Consider the following 18,279-nt stretch of genomic DNA (forward strand, 5'->3'; position numbering starts at 1 on the left):
TTAGTAATATACGCAAGTATAATTTATTGAGGAAACAAGTACACTCATCTCCAGCCCCAAGCCCTATCAGCCTTGCCTTGGAGAAGGACTGCATCAGCTTCTGTCTAGACCAGAGCTGCCATCTTCACTGGCCTTGTCTCTTAGCAATCCATCTCCTATGCTATTAACAGAAACATCTTCCTAAGCCGTTCAGTGGCTCCTGTCTTGTACAGGATAAAAACCTAAATTCAACTAGCCACATAAGGTTTTCATGATCTGGTTATGCTATGTTTATTGTTTTTTCTCTTGGCAGTTCACCTTGTATACGCTACAAGCACAGCAAACCAAGCCCCAAATGCCACGGTATTTTATGCTTTGTCACTTTCTCTCTCTTGCCTAATTTTTCCTGTATCACTACTATGTTGCTACAAACTTTCATGATTTTGTAGAACAGATGTTGAGGAAAGGCAAGATGGTTTATGTAAGAGGAAAAACCGCACCCATTTACTATATAGCTCTTTGAGAAATAAGCAGGTCGACATCATTTTTTTGATCTTCAAAATTATATGATGGGGTTCAAAAACCAAGTTTTTTTTTTTTTTTTAAAGAAGTTATACTACAGTCCTAAAATAAAGCTGATCATTTTCATTGAAGAGATACTTTTAAAACCTGCCTTTGTGAACTCTGACCACCCTCAAATACCTGTTGTATACAGAATACTTTTATTAGTATCATTGTCTAACTACAGCAATAATCCCATAAGGCATGGATTGAGCAGGGCATGACTTTTCAAGGATGGGGAGGAAATATTAGAATCTTCATGAAATATGTGCAGTTTTAAAAACTCCTAGTAACTCTGAAATCTTTTTCCCTGAAGGATGTTCAAAAATGCCTGCCCCATCCCCAACACCTAGCCTATCATTCTGAGAATCACTGGTTAAAGAAAAAGTACAAACCCAAAAAAAGAATTAGTCTGAGTGAATACTTTGAAAATATATAATGGTGAGATTCCTCAGGGATCACTAAAATGATCACAGTTAGTCAACATTTTCTAACAGTAAGAATATGTGGTGAAAATTCCAAGTTTACAGATTATGCTACCATCTTTAAATTAGTAAAATAAGCTAATGATGACAAGATTCTGGAAGAGATAATATGTGTATATACCTAAGTCAAAAACTGGCAGATGAGTTTTCTCATGAGTTTGCAGTAAAATTTAAATTATATTTATAAGACAAAGGGCTCTGAACAATAACTTCCTCATGAAAAAGCATCAAGCAATCACTCTGGATGTCTTCCTAAAGATATTAATATATACCTTTAGTCAAGAAACCAATAAAGTAATGGGCATCATCAGGAAGAAAGTAAGACGCAAAACAGAACATATTATAATAGTTCTGTGTAAACAACATGGTATATTTACATCTGGAAGACAGATGTCATCCTCTTTGCTTAGCACGAATAGGGACTACACAGTACAATGGAAGCATCCTAGAATTAGAATGGATGAATGATGTAAGATATATGCTAAAAAATCTGGGCTATGATCTAGATAAATAAATGTTTATTAAGATGAACTATATTCAGTGTCTATAAAATCATAAAAATATGGATAAGCAGAATAGAGACTTGTTAGTCAACTTATGAAATATTAGAACTAGCATACACTTAAAGCCTTAATGTGCTAGGAGCAAGGCAGAAAAATAGATGTGCTATACTACACAGCAAACAGAAAACATATGTAAGTTGTTACACATATAAGTACTGCATGCTAAAAATATAAATAGGTTCAAGAGAGGTTTAGCCAAAACTAAAAATGAAACCTATAACTGATTAGAAAACTAGAGATGTTTGGAATCAAACATGGAGCTGATTGAGTTGGCATAATAAAATATGATCTGAGATGAACTATAGTTTGAATAAACCATGGAATTTTGTGCTTCTTATCTAATTAGATGATCTCCAAAAATGTAATGAAAATTAAAGGGAAATTTAACAAATACTTCTGGTTAATCAATCTTTACCCTTAGGTTCTTCTGATGTTTAGCATGATTAAGACACTCATTAATTTTTTGAATCCTGGAGTATTAACAATTTACATTTGCTGATTTAACGTATGACACACTAGTTACCATGGGGTTTATGCATTATTCTGTCTTTCAGCACTTAATGAGAGTCTGCCAAGTACAAAGCCTTATAATAAGTACTAGAGATTTGCAGAAGTTGTAAGGTAATCTCCTCAAATAGCTTGTAAATCAGATTAAAAAAATAGGCTAAAATTATGAGGAACAATAAAATAGAGGTGATTGCTTTTGTAGTATAGCAATGCATTCTTAAAGTAAAATAGATGACGACAGATTAGAAAACTGTAAAAAATTATGGAGAAACTTGAATTTGAAAGAAACTTTGGCTTTGAAAGAAATATGTTGCTAAATGGAAGCTGTTAAAATACTGATTCCTAAGCCTCCCCTCAAACCTATTGGATCAGACTTTCTTAGGAGTAGGAACTGGGCATTTGAAAATTTTTAAAGAGTTCGTCATGTGATTCCATGCAGCCAGTCCATGAGGCAATATTTGGGAAATACTGAAATAGAGACTCTATGTAATTACGGGAACTGGTGGGCAGATGCAAGAAAAGTTTCTGGCAATTTGTATGGGAGAGAAAGACAACGAGCAAATCAGTTTGGAGCCAAAGGCCCATGTAAGTTGTAGAGGAACAAAGGGAGAAAATTGTACAAGTAGGCTGGAGTCAAATTTTGGAGGGCATTGAATTCCAAGAAAAAGAGGCTTTATTTTGTTTTGCTTTTAATAGGGTATATCATTGAAAGTTTGGAAGCAAAAGAATAACCATTATAACATGTCCTTTATGAATCAGTTCAGTTCAGTTCAGTCGCTCAGTTGTGTCCGACTCTTTGTGACCCCATGAATCACAGCACACCAGGCCTCCCTGTCTATCACCATCTCCCGGAGTTCATTCAGACTCACGTCCATCGAGTCGGTGATGCCATCCAGCCATCTCATCCTCTGTCGTCCCCTCTTTCTTCTGCCTCTAATCCCTCCCAGCATCATAGTCTTTTCCAATGAGTCAACTCTTCACATGAGGTGGCCAAAGTACTGGAGTTTCAGCTTTAGCATCATTCCTTCCAAAGAAATCCCAGGGCTGATCTCCTTCAGAATGGACTGGTTGGATCTCCTTGCAGTCCAAGGGACTCTCAAGAGTCTTCTCCAACACCACAGTTCAAAAGCATCAATTCTTCAAATTAGAGATACCAAGGGAACATTTCATGCAAAGATGGGCTCGATAAAGGACAGAAATGGTATGGACCTAACAGCAGCAGAAGATATTAAGAAAAGGTGGCAAGAATACACAGAAGAACTGTACAAAAAAGATCTTCACGGCCAAGATAATCACAATGGTATGATCACTCACCTAGAGCCAGACATCCTGGAATGTGAAGTCAAGTGGGTCTTAGAAAGCATCACTATGAACAAAGCTAGTGGAGGTGATGGAATTCCAGTTGAGCTATTCTAAATCCTGAAAGATGATGCTGTGAAAGTGCTGCACTCAATATGCCAGCAAATTTGGAAAACTCAGCAGTGGCCACAGGACTGGAAAAGGTCATTTTTCATTCCAGTCCCAAAGAAAGGCAATGCCAAACAATGCTCAAACTACCACACAATTACACTCATCTCACACGCTAGTAAAGTGATGCTCAAAATTCTCCAATCCAGGCTTCAGCAATACGTGAACTGTGAACTTCCAGATGTTCAAGCTGGCTTTAGAAAAGGCAGAGGAACCAGAGATCAAATTGCCAACATCCGCTGGATCATCGAAAAAGGAAGAGAGTTCCAGAAAAACATTGATTTCTGCTTTATTGACTATGCCAAAGCCTTTGACTGTGTGGATCACAATAAACTGTGGAAAATTCTGAAAGAGATGGGAATACCAGACCACCTGACCTTTATGAATAAAAATAGGTAAATATAAAGTCAGAGAGACTGAAGAGTGGTCTGGTTAAGAGCTAGTTTAGGTACAAATAATGAAGGACTGGACTAAAGTAATGGTAATGGAAATGGAAGAGAAGTACTAGACACAAACTTCATAATACAAAAAGGGCAAATGTGATTATTTCTGGTACAGTTTCAGGTAGCTGGACTGCCTTTTTATAGTTTAAGTATCTTTCTCTGTAAATTCATATTTTAAAAATTTCTTTTACTTTCCATTTTCATTCTGTTGAAAACATAACTACTCTATTAATAAAAGTCTTTGTTAAGACTGCTAGCAAAGAACGAGTGCCTAAGACTTATTAAGAACCAATGACGAAAATGGCTTTAAATCATGCTTTAATTTTTCAATGCTGATTACCAGCATGATCTAAAAACCAAGTGTTTAGAATTGTGTTATTGCCTGGGTGGCAGAATATTTAAATATAAATTAAAGAGGGAAGATTACATTATATATATGCCAGCTAAACTTCATAGGACATAGCAAAGTTAAAATAGAGGGATAATGTGGATGTGTGGTTTATCTTCTAAGCTGGTATCTCTGTGAATTAGGTGAAACCTACTTGACTCCTAGAGCTAGTTGTAAGCAAAGTGTGAAAGAAAGTGCCATAATTTCTCCCTTTTACGACCATTTCCTCTTTCATTCTTGGTGTCCTTATACTTATTCCATTAGCACAGTCACATTTTGCTCTCAGAGAAGATATAGACACTTACAACACATATGAATTTATGTCTCTGCGTTATGTCTCCCTGGTATATTTGTATTTTGAGCCTTCTCTCTAGTCTTATGTAATAAAAAATTTGGCTTCCTTCGGAATGTATTTGAGGCTTCAGGAAAAGTCAGAAAATGGGAGAGAATTTTTAGGTAGTAGGAAGAGATTATTTTCTATTTCACATAAAAATCTGATATTTACCTCACATCTACTGGTATTATGGTATCTGTACTTGTGATAATTTTGGAGCCATTTTTAGAACATAGTAAAGTGTTGTATTTGGCAGATGTAAATATTTTACATCTGCCAAACAAAGAATTCTTTCTGAATTAAAGTATAGAACCTACAAAGATAACAGGGCAAGCAAAGTATTTCCTCCTGGCTGATTGAGGGAATATGTTTTCCCTGGTGCAAAGAGGAAAATCGGCTCCTTTATGTTCCAGAGAGGCTGTAAATGATAAGGAAAAGGTCACAATAAATTGGTATAGAAATTTAATTCTGTGTAATACAGTTCAGTGGTCTTCCTCTGACATTACTCAGTAATATGCCCATGGAATCATCCTATTTGTTGCACAACTGAATAGTTTGCTTCTAATCCTGGCATAGTTCTAACCCTGCTGAAACAAGCTGTTGCAACTTAAATTCTTTCAAAACAAAACACTGCCATCACTGTACCACAAGCCAATGTACTTTCTAAAGATTTTCTAGTGTTTCATTTATTTTCTTAAAAAATTCCTGAATGAAGGACATGATTCTTTTTACCTAACCCAACAAGTTATTTAAGTGGTTTTCCACATCATTATACAATAGATATAGGAGTGATAAGAACCATAATTGATTTACCCTCCCACCCCCCCAGTGATGATGATAGTGTGGAATCAATTCTCTTGTTGCGGAACATTTCAGTTACATTTGATACTAACAATTATGCAATCATGTGGAACTGTTTTGAGTTTCATGCTGGTTTGATGGGAATTACACTTTCTGGGTTTTGGTAATAATTTATCTACTTGTGTTTCTTTTTTGCTGGCTTTGATTTGATTAGTTTTCTAATTTCTTTTAGTGTATTCCAAAGTTCTGTCTTAGATCTATTATTTAACAGTTACAGAGCATGCTTTTTTAGGATAATGTGATCCAAAGACAAGATTAGCATAACAACCACATGTATCAATTGTGTTATCTTACAATAGTGAATTCTAGGGTTCATGGGAAAAGTAAGAGAATCTGGAACCTGCTAGAGGTCACCACCTCCACAAAGTCTTTTGTACCACCTATCCAAGTGACGTCCTATAAAGAAACACAGGGAAAATGAACTTACTTTTTTCCCAACTCAAACACTGAACTATTGCCACTAGGCAGTGAAGTCAGCACGTGCACAGCATACCAACCTAATGGTCCTAATCCAGCACTAGACTGAAAATAAAATCTGTCTTTCATGTTAAGCAGTCACTTTGCTTAACAAATTTATTTCAATCTAAGATAATTTGGTGTTTGTTTTACTATAACTTTTGAGAAGTCAATTTTAAACAGCATGTACACATTACTAAAGATCACCTGCTTATGTTTCAGGTTGACACCTGGAAACAAAATATTGTCAGTTACAAATCCTTAAGCAAATACATCTTATATAATTTTCACATCTTGATAAAACTTGGTTCATATATAAGTTCCACATGTAAGTTGTTTATAAGAAAATAAATGACTCATAAATCATCTTAAAAATTAATTTAAGACTGACACAGACTTAAAGTAGTAGTATATGAGTCTTTTGTCTTCTTATAAGCAATTTATCTACAGTGGTCTATATAAGATTTATGTTACTCTGCTTTTGGACACATTTGCTTTAAATAATTAATCCTTGATTAGAAGTAAATATATCATTTTTTTCACTGAGTACCATCTATAAATAAACTGCTACTTCTTTCAGAGACACTTCGAAAATTAAACATAATTCCATTTCTACTTGAAGGAGAGGAACATTAAAATTAGTTTAATTATCAAAATATTTCATATTTGGTTGTAAAAAATTATATACAATTTATAAGCATTATTTTATTTCATTCTAAATCTCAGACCAATAAATCATTTGGCTTTTAATAGCACAACAATTTTTATTCCCTTTCTTAGAGTCAGAACAGTAAAAACAGCTTTCTTTTTATAGTCAAAGACAAAACAGTGACTTATGGATTAAATTACCAGCTGTCACTAAAAATTCAAATAACTTAAAGCTTTGATTTCGCTAAAAGCGGACTAAAACTAGTTGAGGCACTCATTTATAACAACTATTGGCATCAGTTGGTGCTAGTGGTAAAGAATCTGCCTGCCAATGCAGGAGATGCAAGAGATGCAGGTTTGGTCCCTGGGTCGGAAAGATTTCCTAGACTAGAAAATGGCAACCCACTCCAGTATTCTTGCCCAGAAAATTCCATGGACAAGGTAGCCTGGTGGGCTACAGTCCAGGAGGTCACAAAGAGTTGGACATGACTGAGCACACACACGCACATTGGCATAAATGAATAAACTAATCTTAATCACAAAGAACTTGTCATGAAGAAGTTACACCTTTAAAAGTAGTTGATAACAGCAATAATATGACTGAGAAGCTATTGGCTAAAATATATTACCATAATAATTAGCAAATTCAAAATGAAAAATAATTTTAAGGAAAGAACTGAGGACTATCTAGCCACTTCAATCCAAAGAATTCTCATTTCCACAGCACAATTAAAGAGTCCATTGATCCCAGTTTATCAGCAGATGATGGTATTGAATAGAAAGAGTAATTATACACGTCTCAGTATCACTCCCACAAGTAAAATTTAAGCCCTGCATACAACTGTAATCAAACTGAGACCTTCTGACTCATTCATCTTTTGAAGACCTTGGGATTGTGATCAGACTATGGATAATGATGACATTCCAGGATGTGACAGTAGACTACAGATTAAAGGGTTGGAGGAGTACATGTGAGGCCACTTCAGGTGATACCGACAGATACTTCCCTTTAACACTGTGAATACTGGGAATGCTGAGTAAATATGAAAACTTTAAAAAACACTAACATTACTGCCATATTTTTAAAAGTCCAATATCATGCAGAATTCTTTAGTGCTATGCAAAATTATTTTTTATTACTAACAAACATTTCTGTCAACTTTATACATCTAGCATAGCCAGAATTTTATTGTGAATTTAGATCACAGAGTAATTTGCTTATGCAAAATTCAAGAACAAGATACAGAGAACTGCCATCGCTGTAAACTTCATAAAACTTAAACACGTTATCATTCCCACCCTAACTTTTTCTCATGTGCGCATTCTCAAAATTAGCCAGGTTTACAATGATCCTTGACTTCTCTAATTCCCTATTCTTCTATCTTGGCCTCAACATCTATTGGGCCTAGAACCTGAGGAAATGGGCAGAGTAAGAAGGATGAGTAAATGAGATAGAAATAATCTGAACCATTGCTGTGAAGTGTATGTTGAGAAACTGTGTTCTATTACATTGACTGAAAGATGCTAGGTTAGACAACAAGGTGGTTCATTCCGGTATTATGCTCCACTTCCTAGAAAGTAAATATAGCATATAGGCATTGAGAAGGGAATCATCCAGAAAGAATGGAAATAAATGCTTCCAGGAACTCAGCAACTAGCCAGGAGAAATTCCAGGATGTAAAAACATCAGGAACTATTTGGAGTGACATGGGGTGTATTTGTTGTGTTTGTCTCTGTGTCTGAGATGGTTACCAATAACGTGCAATATGAATACAAACTTTATTTTTGGCTAGATGTAAAAGTGAAAAGTCTGAGACTGTTTTCTAGCTACAGTTTTTTAGAGAAGATAAGTATTTTTAGAGAGGGTTAAAAAAAATCTAATTCAGGAAGGAAGCCAAGAAGAAAAAAACTAAAGAAGCTTGGAAATCTAAACTATCTTTAAGAATTCGGTGAATTTAATAAATGGTGACAGGTTTAAAAGACATTTGCTCCTTGGAAGAAAAGCTATGACAAACCTAGACAGCATATTAAAAAGCAGAGGCATCACTTTGCCGACAAAGGTCCATATAGTGAAAGCCATGATTTTTCCAGTGGTCATGTATGGAGGTGAGAGTTGGACCATAAAGAAGGCTGAGCACCAAAGAACTGATGCTTTTGAATTGTGGTGCTAGAGAAGACTCTTGAGAGTCCCTTGGACAGCAAGGAGATCAAATAAGTCAATCCTAAAGGAAATCAACACTGAATATTTGTTGGAAGGACTAATGCTGAAGCTGAAGCTCCAGTACTTTGGCAGACTGATACAAAGAGCTGACTCATTGGAATAGACATTGATGCTGGCAAAGATTGAAGGCAAAAGGAGAAAGGGGCAGCAGAGGATAAGATGATTGGACAGCATCACCGACTCAGTGGACATGAATCTGAGCAAACTCCAGGAGACAGTGCAGGACAGAGGAGATTGGCGTACCACAGTCCATGGGGTCACAAGGAGTTGGTTGGACACAGCTTAGCAACTGAACAACAACAATTTCTCTTACCTCATCATTTAAAAACTAGAGGATTCTATTAATCAGATTAGAATAGCAAATTGTATTTCTTCAGTTTTAACACTACGTGATTTATATTTTAATTTACATTTATTTTAATACATTTTCTATCTGCATATACCACTTATGATCATTTTGACATTTATTTATCCTCAAATAATGCTTTAAAAATAATTAATTTGAAGATATATTGTAAAATAATCATGTGTTAAAAGGGAATATTTGATACTTATTTACATAAAATATGAATCATTATACTATACTTAAACTTTATAAAATAATCTTGAAAATATAGTCGTGTCTGACTCTTTGTGACCCCATGGATAGTCCATGCAATTCTCTAGGCCAGAATCCTGGAGTGGGTAGCCTTTCCCTTCTCTAGGGGATCTTCCCAACCCAGAGATCAAACCCAGGTCTCCCACATTGCAGGCAGATCCTTTACCAGCTGAGCCACAAGGGAAGCCCGAAATAAAATTTCTTTTTGATAGGCACACTTTTTACTATATCAATATTCTAAAATAATGAAATGATTAAAAATATTATTAAGGAAGACAGTGAGATTATATTACTGTAGTTTATGGCCTATATTAAGGGAAATAATGAAGATTATATTACTGTAGTTTATGGCCTATATTAAGGGAAATAATGAGCAATATTCTGTCTTGGGCTAACTATATTGATCTAGTTCTTGCTAAAAAACTGGTTTTAGGTAAGTAATATAACTAATGGAGATTCTGGAATCCATGTGTATAATGTATGACTGAAGAAACTACAGATGCTTTGCCTTGGTATGACCAATGTCTTAATCTCTTTGAAGCACTGTTATATGGAAAAAGTATTGATTATCCTGCAGAATTTTAGAGGATATATCTGAGAGTATGTAGTAATACCTAGGATCAGAGCTATCTGATAAGTGTAATGAGGCACTTCAGCAGTTGGTAATCTATAATACATTAATGTGAGTATATAGACAGAAAGATACATCAATAGACAAAACAAGATAGCCAATATAGGGTAAAGGAGAGGCACTGTATCAGTTGAAAAATGTAATGACTTTCATTACAATGTAATGAACAATATAATATTTAATAACTAATGTTGAAAAAGTTAGCTAGCTATTTGCAGGAACAAAATATCAGTTTAGAGTCCCATCTCAAACCATGTGCCAAAATTAATTCCAAAAGAATTTAAGAGATATATTTTAAACTTAAATTACAAAAGCAAGAAATAAGTGTGTTTCAGATAGTAGAATGGAAAAATACTTTTAAGCATAAAAAACAATATCATAAATTATCAAGAAAGACTGATACATATGGCTACACAAAATTAAGCATCTTAAAATAAATGTATAAATTAGGATAGTGCAGGATTAGAGAAAGAGTGAGAATTAGGAATAGAATGAGGGATGTTGACAGTGCCATAATATTCAGAGAATGTTTATGACTATTGGAAATAGGCACTTACCCTGGTTTAGGCACTTATGAGGTCACTGCTGGCCTTGAAGAGATAAAGCCATTAAGCAGATTAAAAGTTAGGATGCAAGTGTTAAACTGAGGAAAAGTGAACAAATTTAGTCTATATGTTCAAGAAATTTGGTGTTAAGTGAAAAGGGAGCTGCTGCTAAGTCGCTTCAGTTGTGTCTGACTCTGTGTGACCCCATAGACGGCAGCCCACCAGGCTCCCCCGTCCCCGGGATTCTCCAGGCAAGAACACTGGAGTGGGTTGCCATTTCCTTCTCCAATGCATGAAAGTGAAAAGTGAAAGTGAAGTCGCCCAGTTGTGTCCAACTCTTCGTGACCCCATGGACTGCAGCCTACTGGGCTCCTCTGTCCACGGGATTTTCCAGGCAAGAGTACTGGAGTGGGGAAAAGGGGGCAGGGCAGTCTTTTGAAAAGATTTCAGAGTTAGAGGCATGAACATTTTATTCATCTGGCCCATAGGCACAAAGCCTAGTGCACATGAAAACATCAAGTACTTATAATGTATTTAAAACTTTGAAATTTGGACACTGACAGTAAAATTTGACAGGAAAATTAAGAACTAGAGATTATCAAATATTTAACTTATAAAATATATTATGCCAACTTCTTTATTTATTAAATACTTTTTCATAACATAAAAAAACAATCAGATAATTTTTTTCTTTGCAAGAATTCCCTAGAAAGTACAATATTTGCAGAAATGAGTTTTCAAAAATAGCAAATGATAAATAAAATAAGTTACTTTAGACCAAGTAATTTCAAAAGAAAATCTATATAAAAGTTTTAAATAGTTATACTGTATCTAATGAAAATTATGGACGTATTTTGCCATTTGATTATAAAAATACGCTTTCAAAAATAAAAAATCAGTGTACAAAAATCAAAGCAGTGCTAACACATATCTTAGACTTACTCTTTAATTAAAGCCATAATAACATTAAATTAGTAATGAAGTTGATCAAGCCTAAATATTTTACGTGCTTTACTATTTACTTATATAAGTTAATTATAATTTGCAACTTGATGTTTTAAAATATCATTAAGAAAATTTCCAAACATTTTAATGTTAGATTTGTGTTGGGTGGTCTTGAGAAACAACAGTACGTAGGGTGTATGAATATCTTAAAACAGCTTTATTGAGAGAAAAATTTGGAAAGCATAGTTTTGTAGACAAAAGGCAATGAAGGGAGGGACTGAAGACATCCAAGACAGACAGGAGGATACAGAATCAAGAGTATACTGTTCTTTGAAGGCAATTCCTTTGAATTTACAATATCGTGTGTGCATGCTCACATGCACGTTTAATAATAATTTGAGCAGTCACATGCAGGGTATTTAAAAAATATAATACTATGATATAGGATTTTAGTATGTCAAATACACAACACACATTTATTTTTTTAACTTTTTAATTTTATTTTATTTTTAAACTTTACAATATTGTATTGGTTTTGCCAAATATCGAAATGAATCCGCCACAGAATTCTTTCTTGTTCTTGTACTTGTGACCAAGGTACAAAAGTCAAAGCAGTGCAAACACATATCTTAGACTTACTCTTTAATTAAAACCATACTAACATTAAATTAGTAATAAAGTTGATCAAGCCTAAACGTTTTACATGCTTTACTATTTACTTACATGTTAATTATAATTTGCAACTTGATGTTTTAAAATATCATTAAGAAATTTTCCAGACATTTTTGAGTATATTGAGTATTTCTGTATACATGTGCTGTGGATATTTATTTATAAATCTATGTATGTACAGTTATTTATAAAATAACCAATGCTATGTATCTACAATAACAAGGGTACAATATACAAAGTACAAAGTGCAACTAAAAAGACCAGAAGGAATTGAATTAATTTAGAAAAGATGTTTTCAAGTTTTTTAGACTTGAGACAACTTTATACTCTTAAAAACTACTGAGGACCCAAAGAGCTTTTGTTCATATGAGTTTACAACTACTGATACTTCCTGTATTCAAAATTAAACTGAGACATTTTAAAACTATTTACTGACCTATTTAAAAATCAAAATAATGGCCAATTATGGGACAGCTCATAATATTAGCATAAGAAGAAAACCAGGGTTGTACAATTCTAGAAATTTTCTTTTTATCTACTCTGCATATCCAAATAATTTTCCTAAAACACAATCTGACATTTTTCAAATTTCAAACATTCAAAGACTCCTCACTGTTGACAAATAAATTTAAAAATTTTTTATTAATAAATTGGCAATCAAGGCCTTCAAAAAACTCATCCTAACTTTTTTTCTAACTTGTTCTATTTCTTTGATACATTTCCTACTCCAGATAGCTCTAATTTCTATCTTCTAAAAATGAGTTATGAATCATAGACTCTATTATCTTACATAAACTTTTATCTCTCAATTAGCATGATGTTTCCATTCTATCTATGTCAACCTTATATCTTCTTCAAGATGTAATTCAAGTTCCATCTGTTCCTCAAATCCTCTGTTGACCACCTAGGATATGTAATACCTCTTTCTTCTGAATAACTATTGAATTTATTTTCTATTCTGTTCTTAGCAACTGGCATATACTGTTGCTTATAATTCATTTTAATTTTCTGTAGGAGGAAATATAATTGATTTGATATATATTTTATTAATCCAGATATTTTTATGATATTACAATTAAAGTCACCACATCAAGTTTCTAAACTATCACTCAGTTCAGTTCACTCAATCATGTCCAACTCTTTGCAGCCCCATGGACTGTAGCATACCAGGTTTCCCTGTCCATCACCAACTCCCACAGCTTGCTCAAACTCATGTCCATCGAGATGGTAATGCCATCCAACCATCTCATCCTCTGTTGTCCCCTTCTCCTCCTGCCTTCAATCTTTCCCAGCATCAGGGGTTTTTCAAATTAATCAGTTCTTCACATCAGGTGGCCAAAATGTTGGAGTTTCAGCTTCAATATCAGTCCCTCCAATGAATATTCAGGACTGATTTTTTTTAGGATGGACTGGTTGGATCTCCTTGAATTCCAAGGGACTCTCAAGAGTCTTATCCAAAACCACAGTTCAAAAGCATCAATTCTTCAGCGCTCAGCTTTCTTTATAATCCAACTCTCACATCCATACATGACTACTGGAAAAATCATAGCCTTGACTAGACGGACCTCTGTTGGCAAAGTAATGTCTCTGCTTTTGAATATGCTGTCTAGGTTGGTCATAACTTTTCCAGGGAGCAAGTGTCTTTTAATTTCATGGCTGCAGCCACCACCTGTAGTAAATTTGGAGCCCAGAAAAACAAAGTCTGTCACTGTTTCCACTGTTTCCACATCTATTTGCCATGAAGTGATGGGACTGGATCCATCATCTTAGTTTTTTGAATGCTGAGCTTTAAGCCAACATTTTCACTCTCCTCTTTCACTTTCATCAAGAGGCTCTTTAGTTTTTCTTCACTTTCTGCCATAAGGGTGGTGTCATCTGCATGTCTGAGATTACTGAAATTTCTCCCAGCAATCTTGATTCCAGCTTGTGTTTCATCCAGCCCAGTGTTTCTCATGATGTGCTCTGCATATAAGTTAAATAAGCAGGATGACAATATACAGTCTTGATGTACTCGTTTTCCTATTTGGAACCAGTCTGTTGTTCCATGTCCAGTTCTAACTGTTGCTTCCTGACCTGCATGCAAATTTCTCAAGAGGCAGGTCAGGTGGTCTGGTATTCCCAACTCTTTCAGAATTTTCCACAGTTTATTGTGATCCACACAGTCAAAGGCTTTGGCATAGTCAATAAAGCAGAAATAGATGTTTTTCTGGAACTCTCTTGCTTTTTGATGATCCAGTGGATGTTGGCAATTTGATCTCTGGTTCCTCTACCTTTTCTAAAACCAGCTTGAAATCTCTGCACCTTCCCCTCAATTTTGCTGTGAACCTAAAACTTCTCTAAAAGATAAATTCTTAAAAAATTGTTTCAAGCAAGAAACGTTCAAACACTAAAATCATAAATGCCACTAATTATATGAACAAAGAATTAGCATGGATATTTGATAGGGAAACACCTAAAATTCTAGGAGGAGATGTTGGAGAAGTTTTTTAAAATGTAGTAGCAATTTATACCTAGGTTCCTCATTTCTCATTCTCAGTACAATACAGGCTTAAATAACAAACAGGCAAAATGGTTTAATGAATGATTAAATCACAGGGGAAAAAAACCTCCAGGGAAGCCATTTTGGGCATATTTCCTAGTTTGTAAGGGAGACATCCTAATGAATAAACTGATAATTCTGTTGACAATATTGTTGACAAAAATATTGCTAATGAGGCTAAATGGCCAATTTACTTGACATATTGTTTCATTTTTCATGTTCTATTGTATGAGCTGATCTCTTTGATTTTTTTTGAAGTCTGTCATTATATTACCACAGTCATTATGGTAACAACTCAATGCACTCATGTAATATGCCTTACATATTTGGGAACACATTTATTACGTTATATATAAACATGAACTTCTTGTAAACATAAATCCAGATTTTACAGTATGAATGTATTATCACGACTGAGCCTGAAGGGAAAGTGTCTACATATTGTAATTCACATTACCTCTATCATTCTACAGTTATATTTTATAGACAGTGGGTCTATAAAAGAAAAGCCAGCAAATATGACAGATTTCATTCCCTAATTAAATCTGGCCCTGAAAGATACTCTAAGCCTTTGCATCAGTACTCTTCTTTCTATCTAAGAGAAAGTGTAATATTGAATAAGAGGGAAATAGCAGAAATAAAGGGACTTGAAGGAAAGGAAAGGTAAACACTGACTTCTTCACAGCATTTTTACAGTGGTAAGATCTTCAGAAAGCCACTATTTCGTATGTCCTTAAATAGATATATTTACCCAATTTTGAAGGTACTACAAATATGCTGAATCCATTCTTCATTGTATTGATATAAATTTAAACTAACTGGATTTTGCTGCATAAATTACTTCCCTTTGATCTTCCTGAACTGAATAAGAAGAACAGTTAGCTGCTAGAGAAAGTGCTCCAAGAGGGCAGGGTTCGAATTGAGCAGCTCTGAATTGAGCTGAGGACAGAACTGGCTTTCAGAATATATTATGTCAGCAATAATCATTACTATAAAGTTTAAGTACAAAAGTAAAGATGTTACGAGTTATATACTTTCACGGTATTATATAGTGATTAAGAGCCAGACCACTCAGGTTCAAATTCCACTTCTGCCACTTACCAGCTGAGAGAATCTGGGCAAATTAATTAACTTCTTTGTGCCTGAGCTTGATCTATAAACTGGGGATAATATGAGTACTTGCCTTATAGGCTTGGTGATAAGTAAATGTATTAATATATAAGAGTGCTTAAACAATCCTTTGCATGTGGTATCAACTCAGTAAACATTAAGTATTATTGTTATTATGATTATAGCAATGCAAAGAAATAGAGAAAACAACAGAGTGTGAAAGACTAGAGATCTCAATAAAATTAGAGATACCAAGGGAACATTTCATGCAAAGATGGGCTCGATAAAGGACAGAAATTGTATGGACCTAACAGAAACAGAAGAGATTAAGAAGAGGTGGCAAGAATACACAGAAGAACTATACAAAAAAGGTCTTAATGACTCAGATAACCATGATGGTGTGGTCATTCACATAGAGCCAGATCCTGGAGTGTGAAATCAAGAGGGCCTTAAGAAGCATTACTACAAACAAAACTAGTGGAAGTGATGGAATTTCAGCTGAGCTATTTCAAATCCTAAAAGATGATGCAGTTAAAGTGCTGCACTCAGTATGCCAGCAAATTTGGAAAACTCAGCAGTGGCCACAGGACTCACAAAGGTCAGTTTGCATTCCAATCACAAAGAAGGGCAATCCCAAAGAATGTTCAAACAATCATACAGTTGTGCTCATTTCACATGGTAGCAAAGTAATGGTCAAAATTCTCCAAGAACTTCCAGATGTACACTGGGTTTAGAAAAGCAGAGGAACCAGAAATTTAATTGCCAAATTCCACTGGATCATAGATAAAGCAAGGAAATTCCAGAAAAACATCTACTTCTGTCTCATTGACTACACTAAAGCCTTTGACTATGTGGTTCACAACAAACTGTGGGAAATATTTAAAGAGACAGGAATACCAGACCACCTTACCTGTCTCCTGAGAAACCTGTAGGCAGGTCAAGAAGCAAGTTAGAACATTACATGGAACAAATGACTGGTTCAAAATTGGGAAAGGAATATGTCTAGGCTATATATCGTTACCCTGCTTATTTAACTTATATGCAGAGTACATCACGCAAAATGCCAGGATAGATGACTCACAAGCTGGAATTAAGATTGCCAGGAGTAATACAAACAGCCTCAGATATGCAGATGACACCATCCTAATGACAGAAAGTGAAAAGAAACTAAAGAACCTCTTGATGAAGGTGAAAGAGGAGAGTGAAAAAGCTGGCTGAAACTCAACATTCAAAAAACCAAGATCATGGCATCTGGTCCCAACATTTCATGCAAATAGATGGGGAAAAAATGGAAACAGTGGCAGTTTTATTATCTTGGGCTCCAAAATCACTGCAGACAGTGACTGTATCCATGAAATTAAAAGACACTTGCTCCTTGGAAGAAAAGTTAAGACAAACTTAGTGTATTAAAAAGCAGACATCACTTTCTGACAAAGTGATGTTAGCATATATGTATATATATTTTACATATAGACATAGCTATGGTTTTTCCAGTAGTCATGTATGTAAGTGACCATGAAGAAGGCTAAGTGACAAAGAATTGATGCTTTTGAATTATGGTGCTGGAGAAGACTCTTGAGAGTTCCTTGGACTCTCAAGATCAAACCAGTCAATCCTAAAGGAAATCAACCCAGATATTCATTGGAAGGACTGATGCTGAAGCTGGAGCTCCAATACTCTGGCCACCTGACGCAGAGTGGAAGCATTGGAAAAGAGTGTGATACTGGGAAAGAGGGGGCAGGAGGAGAAGGGGGTGACAGAGGATGAGATGGTTGGATGGCATCACTGACTCAATGAACATGAGTTTGAGCAAACTCAGAGACAGTGAAGGATACGAAAGCCTGGGATACTGCAGTCCATGGCATTTGCAAGAGTCAAATGCAACTTAGCAACTGAACAATGATTATAGTAAATTGGAAATATAATTGTAGAGAAGAAAAAGCTTCAAATATGTAACTTTTTTGAAACCAAATATCTTTTTCTGCAAAATAAAAAAATTGATAGTTTGCACTTCCCACATTTTATAAGGACTAAGTGTTTGTATTTACATGTTCTGAGTGGGTCGGGGTGTCAGGCTGAGTAAATAATCACATTAATAATCTTAACTCCCAGTTGAAACAAATAAGAACAAATGGTCATTCTTGGATAATCTATAAAACTAAGTGAATAACTGACATATCTTTCTGTGATTCCTTGCAGACATCATGGAAATCAGGACAGTGGCTGTTGGAATTGTAGCAATCAAAGGAGTGGAAAGTGAATATTATCTTGCAATGAACAAGGAAGGAAAGCTCTATGCAAAGGTATTGATAGATGATAGCTTAGA

At 34.9% G+C, this 18,279-nt stretch overlaps 2 protein-coding genes across 3 annotated transcripts in view; one reads left to right on the forward strand and one right to left on the reverse strand.

Annotated features, from left to right (window-relative positions):
* Window positions 1-18,279, reverse strand: part of FAM227B (family with sequence similarity 227 member B) — a 203,619-nt gene that overhangs the window by 112,394 nt on the left and 72,946 nt on the right. The window lies entirely within an intron of this gene.
* The window catches only part of FGF7 (fibroblast growth factor 7), a 61,726-nt gene that overhangs the window by 41,024 nt on the left and 2,423 nt on the right, over window positions 1-18,279 (forward strand). For both annotated transcript variants that reach the window (XM_006077806.4, NM_001290852.1), the window contains 1 exon segment: window positions 18,153-18,256. In XM_006077806.4, coding sequence (XP_006077868.1) covers window positions 18,153-18,256 — 104 coding nt within the window.

The sequence above is a fragment of the Bubalus bubalis genome, chromosome 11, assembly GCF_019923935.1.
Source record: "Bubalus bubalis isolate 160015118507 breed Murrah chromosome 11, NDDB_SH_1, whole genome shotgun sequence".
Taxonomy (NCBI): domain Eukaryota; kingdom Metazoa; phylum Chordata; class Mammalia; order Artiodactyla; family Bovidae; genus Bubalus; species Bubalus bubalis.